This window comes from Nannospalax galili, unplaced genomic scaffold, assembly GCF_000622305.1.
Source record: "Nannospalax galili isolate Female #2095 unplaced genomic scaffold, S.galili_v1.0 scaffold433, whole genome shotgun sequence".
Classification (NCBI taxonomy): domain Eukaryota; kingdom Metazoa; phylum Chordata; class Mammalia; order Rodentia; family Spalacidae; genus Nannospalax; species Nannospalax galili.
This window is the reverse complement of record NW_008338715.1, coordinates 9,868,263-9,887,047: the sequence shown is the minus strand read 5'-3', so window position 1 is coordinate 9,887,047 and position 18,785 is coordinate 9,868,263. Positions and strand designations below refer to the sequence as shown.

Genomic DNA, 18,785 nt, shown 5'->3' with positions numbered 1-18,785 from the left:
ATATATTAGTATTAGTATTCCTATATTACAGACAAGAGAACAGAAATCTCTAGCAGTTTCCCTGGTACTCCCAACTGCTGGATATTGTCATTTGAAAGGTGCGCTAAGAATATCAGTGAGGCTAGGAATAAAGCTCAGTGGTAGAGTGTGAGACCCTAGGCCCCATCTTCAGAATTTCAAACACACATATCGGATGTTACAATTCATCAGAAATGAATCTGGTGTGTGTAGACTTGATTTCCTCTAATCCAGACAGGAATTTCATATTGACAGTAATATACAAAAGTCAAGCATAATACTTTCTTCAAGTTATTCTCCAAGCTATGGTTTTTTTGAGCTATGCCCCAAACTAAGCTCTGCATCTACTAAAGCTGAAGTTTAATAAAGCCTTCTTCTGTCTCTAAGAAGTGGAAGATGCTGGCATAGTGGCACACACCTTTAATCCTAGCACTTGGGACTCTGAGGCAGGCAGAGCTCTGAAAGATTAAGGCCAGCCTAGGAAGGTCTACATAGTGAGTTCCAGGCCAACTGGGGCTTCAAGGAGACCCTGTCTCAAACAACAAACAAAGAAAAAAATTAGGTTTTGCTCAACTTTAATAGAGTGTCAGTCCTTAATTAAGCAAGATGCTCGAAGCTGAAGCTGGGATTTCAGCCACATGGACATCAGCTCTGGCTTTGGCACTGCCAGAAAGCCCATTTAATCACTCTGGCAGCTGTCACCCTGTTTTGAGATGTGTAGTCATCTTTTTTTTTTTTTTTTCCTGTCCTGGAACTCACTATGTAGATCAGGCTGGCCTTGAACTCACAGAGATCTGCCTGCCTCTGCCTCCTAAATGCTGGGATAGCCATCTTTCTTAATCACTGTTTTTCCAAATATGTTTTGCTTAATCCTGAGCAATATATAAGTTTCTATCAGACTGTATGTGTGTATAAAGCTGTGTGTACACACACTGTGTACATATGTGTAAACTGGAAATCAAAGTATCATGAAGTAGTATTCCATTTTCTTTTTCTTTTTTTCCATGTCTCCCCATTCACAATACAGACCAGGCACAGTGGCCTGGGCTGGGGTGCACATGGGCAGGTTTGCTCTGCCTCCTCTTTCTACACAGTCGATGTAAAAACACAGCCTGTGGTAAGAACCAGGAGGCTGTAGTATTCCTTTTTCATCTTTTCTCTACTTAGTTTAAGGAGAATGTTGGTCATGACCCACTAGATGTATTTCCAAGTCTACTCAGAGGGCTGTCACCTACTCTTTGTGTAGGGTTCTAATTAATTCAAAATCCGCCTCTCTTCCCTGGGCTTCACATACTTCCAGGGGAAGACGTTACACCCTCTTCTAAGCTCTCCCTAACCTTCATACTATACCATCACGATCTTCATCATCACTACCACTGAATTCTGGGCTCTTGTATAACAAGTCACTCTCATCAGCTGCTTACTGGGGATATTTTCCCCTAATAAGGATCCAGTTATTTCTCATGAAAGACCGGAATCCTGAAAAATTGTGATTTTTGAAAACAGCATACTCTCCTCCTAAGTTTTTAGATGTCAGCTGGCATCAGGAGCTCTAGAATTCCTGTCGTGTCTAGGGCTGGCTCAGTGCTCTGTGCACAGTAGGCTGCAGGAAATAAATACACATGGACAGGCTTCTGTGGAGACTTCCCTTGCATACAGAGGAAACGGGGCTCTTGCAGAGGTGGCTGTACAAGATTGAAAACTGTAAGATTATTACATAGAGCAGAAGACTGGGTAGGGTACATATTCCTAAATTGGCAAGATAGCAAGAAAAGCAGACAGGCAAATACAGGGTTTGCCTGACTTGACTTGGATAGACTAAAGCAGAGTTGGTCAGTGACAAAATCTGTCTCTATATCATTGACCCATAAGCCATAAGCCCAAGTGTGTTTACAGCCCTTCTGACTTACCCCTAAAAGCTAAGTGGGCCCCAAGGGGTTATTATAACTCCTGCTCTCTTTGAGCATGTGTGAAGGCAAGTGTTTTAATTACTTTTTTGTATTACTTTGACAAAATACCCTATAAAAGCAAATTAAGGAAGAAAGAGGTTTTTGTCTCACAATTTAAGGGTTTAAGTCCATCATGGTGGAGAAGATGTTGCGGCAAGGGTCTCGTGAGTCGAATTGCATCTTCAGTGGGGAAACAGACAGAAATGAATGTCATGCCAGTGCTCACCTGGCTTTCTCTTTTCTTTCTGTTCAGTCTAGGACCCCACCCCCTGGGTGGTGTCACATACCTTCAGGGTGGATCTTCTTTCATGGGTTAAACCCCTCTGGAAATACTCCTATACACACGCCCAGAGGTGTGTCTTCTAGGTGATTCAAAAGGTGGCAGTGGAGTGACAGGGAATGGATATTATAGTTTTGGGACTGTGACTCTCTTCCTTCTCAACCTAGATTCTCACACAAACAGGTGATATTGCATGTGTTTCTGCAAAGTTGCCTTGCCAACCTGTAGATTATGCTGTTGCCTCTCCCAAATGTCAAGGTCATTTATTTTGTTAAGCTGCACAATGGTTACAGAACCAGCATAATTTGGAGACAAACCAGGAACGGAGAAAACATAATGAATATAATTAACATATATATTTTTTTCAGATTTTTAAATTTTTTATTAATTTTTTGTGATTTTCATACAGTATAATTTAATGGTACTTAGATGCCCTGCCCCATCTGCACTTCCCCCACTGTCCCCTACCCAATTCAATATTCACTACTATATATAAAATACAGTCTATAGTGTCTGATTTGTGTCCCCACATGTACCTCAGTGTAGGTTCATCCATTGGAGACTGGCCAAACTACCAAATGTTCTGTCCCTGTAGGAGACTGTTTCTTCCCCTCCTAGCAGCCATCAATTGCAAAAGTTCCTTAGGTTGGGATTTCTTATCTATTTCCCCATGCCTATGATGGGATTTTGTCTAGTTTGAGCTTGTGTAGGACATGTACATGCTGTCATCATTGCTGTGAGTTCATATAAGTAACTGACAAGCTGTCTGAAAATGTTTCCTTGTGGTCATCTGCCGCCTTTGGCTCTTGCAGTCTTTCCACCCCCTCTTCTGAAATGATCCCTGAACCTTGGGAGGCAGAAGTTTGAAATATGTATCCTATTCAGGAAGAACACTCTGCAGCCTTTTGTTCTCTGTCCACTGGTCAGTGGGTTTCTGTGTTAATCACCATTTGCTACAAAAGGAAACCTCTCTGGTGAGAGTTGAGAGATGCTCTCATCTTATGTGTAGAGGTTGCATTGAAGATGTCTGTTAGGGCTAAGCATCTCACAAACTCTTCTCTGCTCTTGATGTTTCGGAGCTCTATAATTGTCTCGATCTGTTGTAGAAAGAAGGTTCTTTGATGAGCAGTGAGAGGTGCATGTCTGTAAATATGAAAATGCATATTTAAAATATGAGAATGCATATTCCCTTCCATTGGGCAGGACTTAATTCCAATCAGGCAGCTGAAAATAATTTTTCAAAATCTTTTATAGAATTTTTCCATTAAAAAAATCAGTTTTACCCAGAAGCCAGGAAAATGGAACGGAACCTTGTGGGTGAAGGGGAAGAAGGAGCTTGAGTAGGGGGAATAGTAAGAAACAGGTATTATCAAGGAGGAAATGGGTTAAGGGGATACTTTAACTGGGGACGGATTAAGAAGGGTCATACAGGGGAGTGAGAAGTGAGATAAATAATGCTTAGCTGGTATGAAAAACCAGAGGGAAATATACTGATTGAAAGTCCTACTGAAAAATGCTCATAATATATATCATTATATATGTATGTATGTATGTATGTATGTATGTATGTATAGCTGAAGGCTATATAACATAAAATCACAGTGTCAGGCAGGAGAAACTTCTCTTTGAATTGTTGGTTAGGGTTAGTCCAAGATACTCCTAAAATAATACAGGGTATTACCACAGTCCTTGATTGCCTCCTAGAATTTGAAGGAAGGTAAGACCCTATTTCTGAAGACAGGCCATAAGACTTGGAGCAATGACCTAAAAGTCTCTTCCCTGAAGACTAGCTCTCAGAGGTAGAGTATAGAGGATACTATATAAGCTGCCAAGGTAGAAAATCAATTGATGGCCCTACCCACCTGTAAAACTTAAAAAAAATAACAATAAATGACCCATCAAAATATCACTATCAGTGCAATAGTGGCACTTTTATCTTGTAAGTGATCAATTAAAAGCTTTAGGAGCCAGATATACTCAAACCATATCTAATTTTTTTTTTGGTCTTTTTGAGACAGGGTCTCCCTGTAGCCCCAGCTACCCTGGAACTCACTATGTAGACCAGGCTGGCCTTGAACTCACAGAGATCCGCCTGCCTCTGCCTCCGGAGTGCTGAGATTAAAGGCGTGCACTACCACACCCAGCCATATCTTACTTTTTAAAGCAACAGTTCCTAAAATTTAGAGGTGGGAAGAGCCTTAGTGCATGTGATTCAGTTGCCTCATTTTACAGTTGCAGAAGAGACTGAGGTCCCTAGAAACTAAAAAATAGGGGAGGTGGCTAACCCCAGATCTTCAAGACTCTGAGACTGTTTTCCTATGTCTCAGCACCTCTTGAAATACAGATTTCTCCTGTTCCTAAGAAATGGTAAATAAACTGTTGTAGTTTCTGCCTTCCCTCTTGGATTCAGTGATGCTAAAACCAAAACCCAAACAGAAAGCACAAACCCAACCCCAAATCACCAGCCAGATTTGTGTGACAAAAACTGTAGCTATAGTGTATGCAATCCAGAAGAGACCTTTGTGAGGTTCCCAGCTGTCAGTTTGGAATTCCCATGGCTGTTCTTGAGGGGTGTGGACAGTGAAAAATGCACAACAAACAAGCATTTTGAAGAAATTCCTGTCACCATAGGGGGAAATGGCGTCACAGGAGTGATTCCTAACATAAAAGAAAAATGGACAGCCTTCAGTCTTCCTCTTCTGCCTCAGTCAAAGAGGTTTCTTTCCATTCAAGAATTGGCTAGAAATTCAAATCATCAACTTTTTGACTCTCAGAACTGGAGATCTTCTACTCCACCAGTATCTGATACACAGATCAACTGAACAAGTCTACAGAACAGGTGGTGGTTGGATCTTTTCTGTATCCTCAGAGCGAGACAGTGCCAGAGTGGATCTTTTGCTGGACTAAGTGATTGTCCAAGATTGAACTTTGTTTCCTATCTTTAGAACCTACTTAGCTTCAGGTCTTACCGAGTTCCAAAGGGAAATGCCTCCAACTAAGAAACATGCATGAAATCCTGCAAGTGGAAGTTGAGACTGCCCAGTAGCTTTGGGCTTCTCATGCCTCTCAGTCAATAGGAAAAGGGGCTACTGTCCTGATGACCTTGAGGAAGCTGGGCTGCTGCTACACAGTAGACATATGGAGGGCTTTGTCTAGAATAGAGGAGACACCTTAAGACATCTTTTAGTACTCCCATGTCCTGTGACTAAAGACAGTAGAAAACCAAGACAACCCAGCTCAGGATGACCAATGGCCCAGATTTCTCAGGAATGCAGGTAGGGGCTGGAAGGTCAGCCCACCAAGCAGAGAGCCACAACCTGCTGAGGTCCAAGCCAACTGCAGTGGGAATATGTAGTAGTTAGTAGTAGAAGATAGCGATGAAGAGTAGCTGCTACCATGTGACTAATTGCAGAAATGACCTAACAGTTGCATTTCTTATAGATGAGCTAGAGATAGACAGAGATAGAGACAGATATAGAGATGTGTGTATATGAGAAAGAGAGAGAGAAAGAAAGAGAGAGAGAGAGTGAGTTTGGGGTGGGGTGCATGTGTATGGATGGAGGTCAGAGGACAACTTTCAGGAATCAGTTTTCTCTTTTCACCATGTAGGTCCCAGGGATCAAATTCTTGCTAGACCATCATGCTTGGTCTAAGCACCTTTACCCACTGACCCATCTCACTAATCCATTCCCAGCCCTTTCTAAACTTTTTTTTAAAAATGGTTTATTTATTGTTTTTATTTTATGTGTATGAGTGTTATGCCTGCATGTAGGTAAGTGCACCCATGTCGTGCAGTGCCTGCAGAGGACAGAAGAGGCTATCGGATCCCCTGGAACTGGAGTTACGGACAGTTGTTTGCTGCCATGTGGGTGCTAGGATTTGAACCCGGGTCTTATGCAAGAACAGTGTTCTTAACCGCTGAGCCATCTCTCCAGCCCCCCCTTTTAAACTTTTATTTTGAGATAGTGTGTTGCTAAATTGCTCGGGCTAGCCTTTAACTTGCGATCTTTTTACATCAACCTCCTGAGTAGCTGGTATTACAGGTATGTACCACCAGCCAATCTTCTGTCTTAATCCCTTTATCACCTAACATAAGATATAATGATAATGATGGTGATGATGATAATAATAATGATAATGAACTTGGACTTTAAGTTACAGGATATCAAAGAAGACACAAGAACACTCAAGGGTTTGGCATCTTCTTTGAGGGAATTAGATAAATGTTTTCAGATATAGGTGAGATCATGCTGATCATTTTAGGGCACCTATGGCTTTTGCTATTGACTTTACTTGGAGATTCAGTTTTATTTAAGGACATGAGTAAGAATGCTAAGTTGACAAAGAGTGAAGCCTGATGGTCATTTTGATGTGTCAGTTTGGCTAGGCTGTTTTCCCTAGTTGTTTAATCAAACTGCAATGTTGCTTACCTGAGCTGTGGACAATGGCTTCAACCTGGGGCTGTGAATTTTGTTCTGTCCTCTCTGATGACTTGCAAAGTAGATTTCAGACTTGTTTGGTCAGCCCCCATCTGATGCCAACCAATTCTTTGCAGTAAATATATATATTTACTCATATATATACACTCATATATATATATATGAGAGAGAGAGAATCTGCATTTATCTTTCCTATTGGTTCTGTTTCTCTTACTAAAGCCCTGTAGATATCATCACAGGTTTTGTTTTATCCAACAGTTTTTAAACAATGTATTTATTTTTATTTTGTGTATATGAGTGTATTGCCTGCATGTATGTAAGTGCACCTATGTATGCAATGCCTGTGGAGGCCAGGAAGAGGGTGCCAGATCCCCTAGAAAGCCACCATGTGGGTGCCAGGAACCAAATCCGAGTCCTCTGCAAGAGCAGCCAGTGCTCTTAACCACCAGCCCCTTAACCATCAGTTTTGCCATACAGACCCAAAATGGATCCTACAGGTGTTCAGTGTGCAGAACTGCCATCACATCGGTGTGTTCCGCCCTTGTGTGGAGGTGACAGGCAGCTCCTCTGCCATTATCCCATTCATCATCTATCAGATCAGTGACTCACAGCACCCTCTGAAGTTGAAACAGCAGAAACTGGCAGTGAAAGAAACCACCACCCACACATCTAGTATGTGGGAGAAATGTGTCCAAACACTGAGACTTCACATTAGAAATCCTTTCTGTTACTATTTCTAAAGATTATTTGATTTCCCTTGTGAATAGTAAAACAAATGTAAAGGGGAATTCTGAAAAACCATTGGAAATGCTTATTTATCAAGGTTAAAACTTGATAATGGTTTCTAGAGATGGGAGGGGCAAGAAACAAATAGTTGCTATTTTAGTCAGTAGGTCCTTGCCTAGACCTATGTAAGCACAAGACATTATTTTAGGCATAAGTAGATTTGTCATAAAGCGTATATGAGTTGCTAAAAAAATCAACAGAATAAGCCAAAGCATGTTGTGAAAATCACGGGGTTTAAAACTGTAATTCCAGCACTCAGCACACTGAGGCAGAAAGATCACTTGAATTCCAGACCAGCCTGGGCTATAATGTAAGACCCTATCTCAAAACAAATGCCACCAACAATAACAAACCACAGAACAAAACAAAACAAACAAAAACTGATCAGTGGCAACAACTTCCTAGTTCTTCATGTAACACATTCATTTGTTAACAAAATAGAATATGAAGATTGTATTTTTCTCCCAAAATATTGCATTGGATTATAAAATACGCTCCCAGTCTCAGCACTAAGATCTAAGGTATAAACTCTAACCCTAATTTTAAGAGAATGTAAATAAATGACAAATAAATAAATGCCAGTAGATAAGAAATAACTAAATGAGCCAGGAGTGGTGGCGCACGTCTTAATTCCAGCACTTGGGAGGCAGAGCAGGCAGATCTCTGTGAGTTCGAGACCAGCCTGGTCTTCATAGCGAATCCAGGCCAGCTGTGCCTACAGGGAGACCCTGTCTCAAAAAGACCAAAAAAAAAAAAAAATTAAATGTAGGGGTTGGAGAGATGTTCAGTGATTAAGAGCACTGGCTGCTTTTGCAGAAGACCTGGGTTCGTTTCCCAGCACCAACATAGCAGTTAACAAATGTCCATAGCTCCAATTCCAGGGGATCTAATGCCCTCTTCTGGCCTCTGTGAGCATTGCATGACACAGGTGCACTTACATACAGGCAAAACACTCATACACATACAATAAAAATAAGTTTTAAAAATAAAAAAAAACCTAAATGTAATAAATATGGCAGTTTAGGTTGAAGAAATCCTGAAGTTTGCTTGTGATCTGCACACTTGGGTGGCTGTGGTGAGGAAGTAAGAGGAGGATTGTCTGACATTAGATGGAAAGCTATACCAGCTCAAGCCTCTCTCCCTCTCTCCTCACAAAGGCGGTGATAAGAGGTAACCAGAAGGTATTTGGGTTATGCTTGTGTGAATTTTGTCTTACTTCTATACAGCTCAGCTGGGTATAATTTTCCTTACTCAGTGTTTCACTTAGTGTGGGCGAGACAGCATATGTCAATCGTGTCAGAACACATTTGCATTTTTTTCAGAGCAAGTGAGATTGCAGGACTGAACCATGTAAAGGAATTACTGTCCTTTATCTTTACTGCCAGTGTCCCAAAAGATTTTTATAAAGGTGGTGTACATATTCATGAATACCAATGTCTTCCAAAAATATTGTTTGATTATAAAGTGTTGTCACGGACCCCTTGAGAGTTTAAACATACTTTATGCAATTGGAAAAACTAATCTCTCAGATGTCCTAAAGGTGTAGGAACAAAAGATCCATATCATTGACCTCTAGGCACCTTGCTGGGCACTGTAGGTGGAGAAAGAATCGGGGTGCAGTCTCTTCTGTCCCTGGGTCCTTCACCATTTGTTCCAGGGACCCCCCCCCACCCCTTTCTAGAGGAGTTCCAATGCTGTCTCTTCATTTTCTGAGCATACAGCAAGTGTCTTCTTCCTTCCATGCTTTCCCTGGAAAAAGAGAACTCTGGGGCTGGAGAGATGGATCAGCAGGTAAGAACACTGGCTGCCCTCGCAGAAGACCCAGGTTCAGTTCCCAGTACCCACACAGCAGCCTAACTCCAGTTCCAGGGGATCTAACACCCTCTTCTGACCTCTGTGCACATTGCATATAACACAGGTGCACCTTCCTACATGCAGGCAGTACACTCATACACATAAAATAGAAATAGTAAATATTTTTTTTGAAAAGAGAGTGACCCCACAAGCTATGGATTATCTTGTGACCCCACAAGCTATGGATTATCCACCCCTACTCTCTGGAAGTAGAGCCTCAGGCTCTGTCTTGCCATCACATGACCCTATGATGTACAGTCCACATGATATGCTGCCAGCTCCTTAGTTATGACTGAAATGTCCCAAGACTTTGGGGTCCAGTACAAATGTGATGACTGTGGAGTGTTTGTGCATCACAGGGTGTGTTTACTCATCTTTTTGAACTTGGAAGTTCCATCTCAAAAATGTGTTCAGATGACCCTGAGATAAGAAAAGCATTGTAAAGACTCTGAAAGGTCCCTTCACAAAATGTGTTTAGGGGCTGGAGAGATGGTTCAGTGGTTAAGAGCACTGGCTACTCTTGCAGAGGACCTGGGTCAGTTCCCAGTACCCACTTGTAGCTCTAGTTCCAGGGGAATCTAATTTTTTAGTGAGCTCTTGTGTTTGTTTCTTAGTTGGAGGTGTGCCCTAGAACTCAATGTAGTGGAATTCGAAATTACTAAGTTCTTCAGTAATTTTAGGCTTAGAAATGAAAATGCAAGACTTACATCCACGGGACAAGTGGGAACAAATCACTTGGTTTGTTTTTAGTTTTAGGCTCATCCATATGAACAATGATTATGATGATGTGGGCATCGAATGGTATATAACTCTATCCATGAAATAATAGATAATGAACACTTCTTTAAATGAAAAGAGTTCCCTAATGTAATTATTGGATGATGAAAATAAGTTAAATTCGATGCTTTCAAAAAGAAAATTGCTGTCATTCTAAAGCGGTGTTCATGTATCTATAGGTTCTTGTGTATAAAAAGTAAAATTAGAAAAATGCTGAAATATTTTTAAAATGTGGCACCCACTGCTTTTTCACCCATAAATTCAATTTTACAGCTAAAGATAGTGAATATCTAGAAAGGCTTAGAAGCAGATACTTCATTGATGGTAAAAGACAAAGAATTAGGATTTGGGCCAAATACTCTTGCCTTTGGGTTCCACCCACTGAATCCCTGACTAGATCTATCAATGAATAAACAAAGTTGGTAGTGATTACAGCTCTACAGCTGTCTTTCTCTTTCCTCAACTGTCGATTCCATCTAAGAAAAGCGAACTTTGTGTTGTGAAATTCTCAAATGTGGGGGCTGGACAGATGGCTCAGCAGTTAAGTGTACAGGCTGCTCTTACAGAGGACCCGGGTTCAAGTCCTGGCACCCACATGGCAGCTAACAACCATCTATAACTCCAGTTCCAGGGGATCCAACGCCCTCTTCTGACCTCTACAAGCATTGCATGACATGGGTGCACTCACATACATGCAGGCAATATATTCATACACATGAAAATAATAAATAAAATATATTTTTAATTCTCAAATGTGTCCCAAATGCTCTGTGTTGGAGAACATTTCACTAAGCTGTACTTCGTGTGACAGCTGTACTTTGGGATGTTTGATGTTAACATTGCAGAAGTGTGCTCTGTTTTGCTGCATTGTTAAAATTGCTTCTATCTTTCATGCATCGTCCGTATAGCATAGAATTATTCACAATAGCAGACGCTATTTGTCAAGAAAATAGCTGCTGCCAGTGACCCTGCACTTAATCCAATTGATTCTATGAAGTCAGGCTTCTAATGTTCCTCCAAGTTCTAACTTTATTTAATGGACATTAATAGACACATGCTCAGATTTCCATTATACTCAGTGTAGCATAGAGCTGCAACAGTCTCATAACTAGCTTTTTTGAGATAAGAGATCTTGTATTTGAGACTATAAATTGGGGCATCAAATAAGTAAGAATATAACTCCTGCTCTGATTTTTTAAAATATACTCTATTAGTGTCATTTGAAGTTTTGCTATCTAAATGTAGGATAGACTTAAGTGTCATTACTAAATCTTTTCAAAAAGTTCATCTTTGAAGATGAATAAATTTAACAGTAAAATAATCATAAGATAAAGTTCTAAACTTAATGTAAAAAGATGTTTCTTTTTAAAGATATTTTATTATTTTTATGTATCTAAGTGTATTGCCTGCATGTAGGTAGATGCACCCATGTTGTACATTGTCTATAGAGATCAGAAGAGGGCTTTGGATTTCCTGGAACTGGAGTTACGGACAGTTGTTAGCCACTATGTGGGTGCTGGGAATCAAATCCAGGTCCTCTGCAAGAGCAGCCAGTGCTCTTAACCACTGACCCATCTCTCCAGCTCCATAAAAAGATATTTCTGATAGGTAGTTTAGCATTAATTTTGGAAATGAGGATGGGGGAATTATTTCTTATAACTGAGATGCCCCCAAATACGAAGATTTTGAGCAGGCTCTTTAGGAAAGTTTATGTATTCTAAGTCCTCCTCTGATGAGAAATTGATGTTTTTATGACTTAAAGGACTTAAAGTCCTTCTTTCTTTTTGTCAGAAAAGCTTGTAGTACAGTGGAGAACTGGGCTACATTTTACTGTTCTTCTCCCTTCATGATAATTTCCAAGGCATTGCTGAGACAGCATTCCAGGGTTCCTAAGAAGTACACTAACTGACACTTGGACTTTGACAGGTCTTCCAGGGTAATGGCTACATGTGTACTCTTGATAAACTATTTTCCATATACGGTATAGCACAAATGACAAGGTGCCTACTTTACAAGCACTTCCTAAACAGGCTACCCTGCAGGGGCATCCACTACAGAAAGCCCACACAGGGCTCCACAGGGCTCCAAGCTACAGCTCCACATCCTGGTGTCCTCTCCAAGGCTGATTTTCTCCTATCCTTGTATTTATTCCCTACACTGTGTTCACTCTCTTCCCCAACAATGAGACCAGTACAAGAAATGTTTTATATTGTGGCTACCACCATTCAAAGCAGTAAGGTAAACCATGAACCTGTGACTGACACCCAGACTAAGTCAACATATTGGTTTGATATGTTAGTAACATGCCCTGAAATTACTTGTGCTGGTTTTTAACTGCAATGAACTCTCTTGGTTCCAGCTCAACTAAACATCCACCTAACATTACAGCAGTGATGATTTTTCCTTATCCATAAGTTCTAAACATAATCTAAAATTCCCTGCTTAGCTTTAAAAAATAGACTGCAGGCCCATGCTGGGGTCTGGATGCCATAATTGATATTTTTGGAATTTTTGGCGGTATCTTTTGGAATATATCTGATTAGAAAATCTGAGCTTAGATGTTTCTGCAGTGAGAAAAAGTCAAATAGTATAAAAAGAAATAGGAAGAAGTATACCTTCAGAATAAGTGCAATACCATATAAATTGTTTGACTATTTACTATGATGCTGCTAAACCAGACATGTCATCCGTCTACCTCATCACTGTCTACGTGGTTTTAGATGGTGGTGGGGCGGGGGTGCTTTACTCAGCGAAGTAGGTATCATGAATACCTCTGACACATTCACTCCTGCACAAAGAACAGTTGAAACATACAAACATCTAAAATTAAATCCTCCTACTTTTTGTCTTTACCATTTAAGAATAGGGTTTTAATTGTGTTGCACATTCCCTTGTCTCACAAATCACAGAAATTAAAAACAATCTGAACACGAGACATCCGATAGGTTATAAACAGTCCTTTTTATTTTTGTAAATTTCATATAATATATTTTGATCATATTTAGATCTTGTCCTTCATCTGTACCCCCCTTTCTAGACTCCCACCAAATTTCTGTACTCTGATGTGATTGTGTGTGTGTGTGTGTGTGTGTGTGTGTGTGTATAAATATCTATTGAGTCAGCCAGGTGTAGTGATGCACACCTTTAGTCCCAGCACTTGGGAGGCAGCAGAGGTAGGTGGATCTCTGTGAGTTCAAGGCCAGCCTGGTCTCCATAGTGAATCCAGGCTAGCTGTGGCTACAGGGAGACCCTGTCTCAAAAAGCGTGTGTGTGTGTGTGTGTGTGTGTGTATGTGTGGAGAGAGAGAGAGAGAGAGAGAGAGAGAGAGAGAGAGAGAGAGTCAGGGTTTCTGTCTTGTGTCCCCAAATGCTCTTCAGTGTGGGTTCATCCACTGGAGCCTGGTCAACCTGCTAAGAGTCTCACTCTTTAATGAGACTGAATCTCCCTTTACCAGCAGCCTTCGATTTCCAGTAGTTCATCAGGTAGGGTTGAGTTTCTTACCCACTTCCCCAAGTCTATGCTGGGATTTTTTCTAGCTTGAACTTATGTGGGACTTGTGCATGCTGTCACCATTGCTGTGAGTTCATACGAGTAACTGACCAGCTGTCTGGAAAACTGTTTCCTTGTGGTCATCCACCACCTCTGGCTTTTACAATCTTTCTGTCCCCTCTTCTACAATGATCCCTGAGCCTTGGGAGGCAGAAGTTTGATACAGGTGTCCTATTCAGGGATAAGCACTCTGCAGCCTCTTGTTCTCTGCATGTTGGCCAGTTGTGATTCTCTGTGTTAATCACCATCTGCTTTATAAGGAATCTTCTCTGCTGAGACTTGAGAGATGTATGAAGACAGGTCTGGAAAAGTTCCCAAATCAGGAGGTCCATAATGGTGGTAGAAGAGCAGAAATGGCCAGTGTAAGGAAGTGTGGGAAATGCTAAATAACCCTTTTAAATGTGATCTAGGGGCTGGAGACATGGCTCAGCAGTTAAGAACACTGGTTGTTCTTATAGAAGACCCAGGTTCAAATCCTAGCACCCACATGGCAGCTAACAACTATCCATAACTCCAGTCCCAGGGGATCCGACAGCCTCTTCTGACCTCTACAGGCATTGCACAACACAGGTGCACTTACCTATATGCAGGCAATATACTCATACGCATAAAATAAAAATAATAAAATTAAATGTGATCTAATACAGTATTATCTCAGGGGCCACTGAAATTGAAGTTCTGTTTGTACCTGCTAATGATCTGAGACTGTTTTCTGTTTGTAGTGGGTGATTTTTCTGTCTGCTTGCTCAGCACCTTATGCCACTGCGTAGGGTGAAATGGTTTGACCCACTGCTTCCTCACTTCAATTTTGCCTTTGTTTTTGTTTCTTTGTTTCTTTGTTTTTAGACAGCTCTCACGCTATAGCCCAGGCTATCTAGAAACTCACCTTGTAGTCCAGGCTGATCTTGAACTCACAGTAATCCTTCAACCTCAGACCCTCCAGCTCTGGGATTACAGGTGGGAGCCACCACACTTAACCTTCATATTTTTTATGAAGTCTCAATGAGGCCACAGATGAGTATCATCAGAGAAAATGTGCCACTAGCTTGTTGCATCATTGACCTACACTGTTATACCCACATCCTTCTATTGTGGCCAGCAGAGCTCTTAGAACCCTGCTAACTGAGAGGGTCCTGCCTGAATGTCTCATGCCGGTATTTTCAATACACATTGCAATCCTCTATCATCCCTTCTCCTTAGAACTCCTTGCTCTCACTTCAAAACTACATATCCTATAGCATAAACAGATTATTTCATATCTGTTCTCCTCATCTGTACAATGGGGACATTAATATCTAATATCATTACAAAATTGTGATTGGTCCATCTAAAAAGTTCTTAGAGCAGTGGTAGAGTAGTAAGGGTTAAACAGTTTTAAAGATAGTTGTCACACCATTCCATAAATGGCTCTTGGACATTCTTAGGAAAGATAAGAAACTTCTTTTCTGGTAGAGAATGATCTACACTTTCTTTTCCAAGGTAGAACTGGAGTGAGGTGAACGAATTTGTATTCAAAGGAGCAGAATGGACATCCTGCCTAAAATATCTTCAACCAGGTTGGCAGCAAGCCTTACTGCCGACTAGATGTAGTAATACAGGGGGAGATGATTATAACAACTCCTCAGGGCTCTTTAAAGGAGAACTTTATACTGTATTTTTATTTTGTGTGTATGAGTGTTATGCCTGCACGTATGTAAGTACACCATGTTGTGCAATGCCTGCAGAGGTCAGAAGAGGGCATCGGATCCCCCTGGAACTGGAGTCACAGATGGTTGTTAACCACCATGTGGATGCTGGGAACTGAACCCAGGTCCTCTGCAAGAGCAGCCAGTGCTCTTAACTGCTGAGCCATCTCTCCAGCCCCAAAGGAGAATTTTAAAAGAAACATGAGGAATAAACTGGGAATGGATGGCTATGGATGGCACTGGGGCAGAGCTTGAACCTTTATCCTCTGTATATAACAAAGCTAAAACTGAATAATTGGATTGTTATAGTTTTAGACCCCTTAGATGCTTTTCTCAGCTTCTTCCACAGAAGGCCCTGGCTATCTGCTTTGTTAAAGAAAGCAGGCACCACCCTCATGTGGCACGTGTGAGGGGTGCTGTGACAGCCATGCACCTGGGAACCTCTTCTTGTTCTCCAGTGATCCTGAGGGTCAGAAGGTACGCCATGCTTGTGGCTTGTGCTCTGCCCCACTGTGCACAGCGGCGCCTGGGCGGCCTGACATTCCTGGCAGCAGGCTTGGCCTATGGCTGCCCTTTGCCCTGGCTCTCTTGGCCATAGGCAACTAAGTTGTAATTTGCTCCTAGACTCAGAGGCACAGCCCTATCAAACTACAGCTGTGTGTTTATCTTGTAATCCACAGACAAGAAGAAGGGAAGCAAATTCCAGCCTTTTAAGAAGTTGTTTGGCAAAAGGAGAAAGAAAGGTGCGTCATTGTCCAGGGAGGAGTCAGCAGGAAGGAAGAATTCTCCTCTGAATGCCGTCAATGGGACCTTCTCTTCAGATGAGGAGACTCTGGAAAACAATCTAAGGTAATAACTTGCCCTTTCTTTTCATGTCTGTGGCAGAGTCCCAGGGTGAGGAATGGGATTGCTAGGGAGGCAGCTGCAGATTTGGGATTTGGCAGGCAGGAGCAGCATCACAGAGGTATCCCACTAGGTCAGGAAGACCACACCTGGTGTTCTGTGTGTGGGGAAGTCACCTCGGAGTTGACAGGTTTTGAGCAAGTGTTTGTTTGGTGGTGGAGGACAGCACTTCTGACTGACTTGGCTCAGCAAGGCTTGTCTGATTGAAGACCAAGTTCCCATGTCCTTCCTATTACTTGGTAAAGAGAGGATGGCCACAGGATAGACTTTACACATGAGGTGAAGACATAGATTGCTCAGACTCAGGGGAGCTAGCACCCTCCATACCCCTGATATCTGTATCAGCTTTGGGAATGTGTTCATGGTGGAGATTTTAACTTTTCCCTCTCCTCTTCTCCCTCAATTCCCTCCTTTATCCTCCTCTCTCTCTCTCTCTCTCTCTCTCTCTTTGTCTCTCTGTCTCTCTCTCTGTGTCTCTCTCTCCCTCCCTCTCTCTCCCCCCTCCCTCTTCCCCCTCATAGACCACAAGCACTAAGCCATAAAAGCAGGGCGTGGGTGGGAGCTTTGTCACCAGAGTGCTGGGATCTGAAGCCGGAGGCAGAGATGACTAAACTCTGATACTGACCACTTGGAAGTCAGCGTCTTTGGAAAACAGTCCCAACCATCCAGTCTGGTTTATTCAGCCTTGCCTGTGCTCTCTAGCATCACTAGCCTGACTCAGCAGAGAACAAGTCAACTTTCTATGGAAATTGCTTATTTGCTTGTCTCTGTTACTGGACCAGATTTTATTAGCCTCCTATTAAGTTCTCAAAAGCATTTCCTATGAATGTTTGGTGCTGCCTAACTTACCAAACACATACTGAAAGAATGAAGGCTGTAATCTTCCTGTGTTCCAAAGACAAAACTGTGCCCTATAGTGTGTCCATGAGTAAAGTCTAGTAGCTACTATTTGTGTGCCTAAATTACAAAACCTCAGACAGGCTGCACACGTTAAGCTCTACAGTGTTCCCCAAGGACATCTGTTAGTTCTAGATAATACTGGCTCTTTGCTTTGACAGGCCTACGCTTGTTTTCCATTCTTTTTATCCTGTAAGAAAATAGTCCTATAGAACTGAACCCATTTAGGGTAATAAAACTCACTGTGGGAGGAAAGAACTTAACTGAAAGGAAAGCACAGCCAGCAGTAAGCAGCGGACTGCTATGCTGTCAATACTGGCTTTGAATGTTGTCCAGTGTGGACCAATTCCAAGACTACCTCGTTTCTAAAAGTTATTAAATAGAAATGCAGATCTTTTCACTTCAGTATCAGAATAAAGTATAAATATTCCCCAGTTGTGACCAAGATACAACTGGATGGGAAAAAAAGTTAAGTCTGCAGTCCTTTGGAAAGATGGTCCTCTGAAAACAGCACTTCTTTCTGTAGTGTGTTATGATTTTCCTGTTGAATTGCTTTGGACTCTTAGAGGAGCTAGGGACCCTTACAAGTTCTCTTCCCATTTAACTTCTATATTAAAAAAAAAAAAAGAACAATTCTTTGAAAATTTCATGATCATATTCAGACCCCCTCCCCCATATCCACCACTATCCTGCTGTCTCTTCCAATTTCATGCCCTCTGATATTTTTAAAAGTCTAATTTATGTTCCTCAAATGCTCTTGGGTGTGGGTCCTTCCCCTGGAGCCTGATCAACCTACCTCATGTCATACCTTTCAAGAAAACTGCCTCTCCCTCTCCCAGCAGCTACCAATTGCCAATAGTTCTTTAGCTAGAACTGGGGCTTCTTGCCCACCTCTATCATCCTTGTTGCGTTTCACTTGGGTTTGCATGCTGTCATAAGCACTGTGAGGTCATATGTGCAATTGCCCTGTTATATTTGGAAAACAGCTTCTCTGTATCCATCCACCACCTCTGGCTCTTACAGTCTTTCTGCTCCATCCTCCACAATGATCCCTGAGCCTGGAGAGGAAAGGGTGTGATGTAGGTGTTCCACTTAGGGCTGACCACTATGCAGTCTCTTACTATCTGCACATTGACTACTTGTGTGTCTCTTTGTTATTTGCCATCTGGATGCAAGAAGTGAAAGATAGACTAATCTATGAGCATAACAATAAGTCATTAGGAGTCCGTTTAATACTATGTCCATTTAGCAGAATAATAGTAGTAGGCTCTCCCCTATGACCTGTGACCTGTCCAGCCATGATTCTTGGCCCTATACCTCCAGGTATAGGCCTTAAATCCAATCAGAAAGTGGTGGTTACCTCCAAACATTTGTGCCACTATTGCACCAGTGGGCATATCTTGCCAGGCCAATCACCGTAGTTCACAGGGTTCACAGCTGGGTGAGTTGATTATTCTTATCTTGCAGTAGACTGCATAGCACCTTCTTGCACTATATTCCATTTAGCTTTGGGAGTTTTCCTTAAGGCTTTAAGTTCTGAGAAACCTTGGGAAATTACACAGTGGACTAACCAAGCAGCTCCATTACAGTAGAATAGTGGTAATGTCCCTGTTCTCATTATTGACTCTTGTTCAGAAACTTCCATTAT

At 41.7% G+C, this 18,785-nt stretch overlaps 1 protein-coding gene and 1 non-coding gene across 4 annotated transcripts in view; one reads left to right on the top strand and one right to left on the bottom strand.

Annotated features, from left to right (window-relative positions):
- Kiaa1211 (KIAA1211 ortholog) overlaps nucleotides 1-18,785 on the top strand; it is a 271,096-nt gene that overhangs the window by 195,419 nt on the left and 56,892 nt on the right. For all 3 annotated transcript variants that reach the window (XM_029563600.1, XM_008833300.3, XM_029563598.1), the window contains one exon: nucleotides 16,018-16,186. Coding sequence is in view for 1 of the 3 variants with exons in the window: in XM_029563598.1 (XP_029419458.1) it covers nucleotides 16,018-16,186 (169 nt within the window). In the remaining 2 variants the exon portion in view is untranslated. The remainder of the gene's footprint in view (nucleotides 1-16,017; nucleotides 16,187-18,785) is intronic.
- LOC115070425 lies at nucleotides 1,021-1,152 on the bottom strand. Its single transcript, XR_003849580.1, has one exon. It is a non-coding gene; the product is annotated as a small nucleolar RNA SNORA51 (small nucleolar RNA).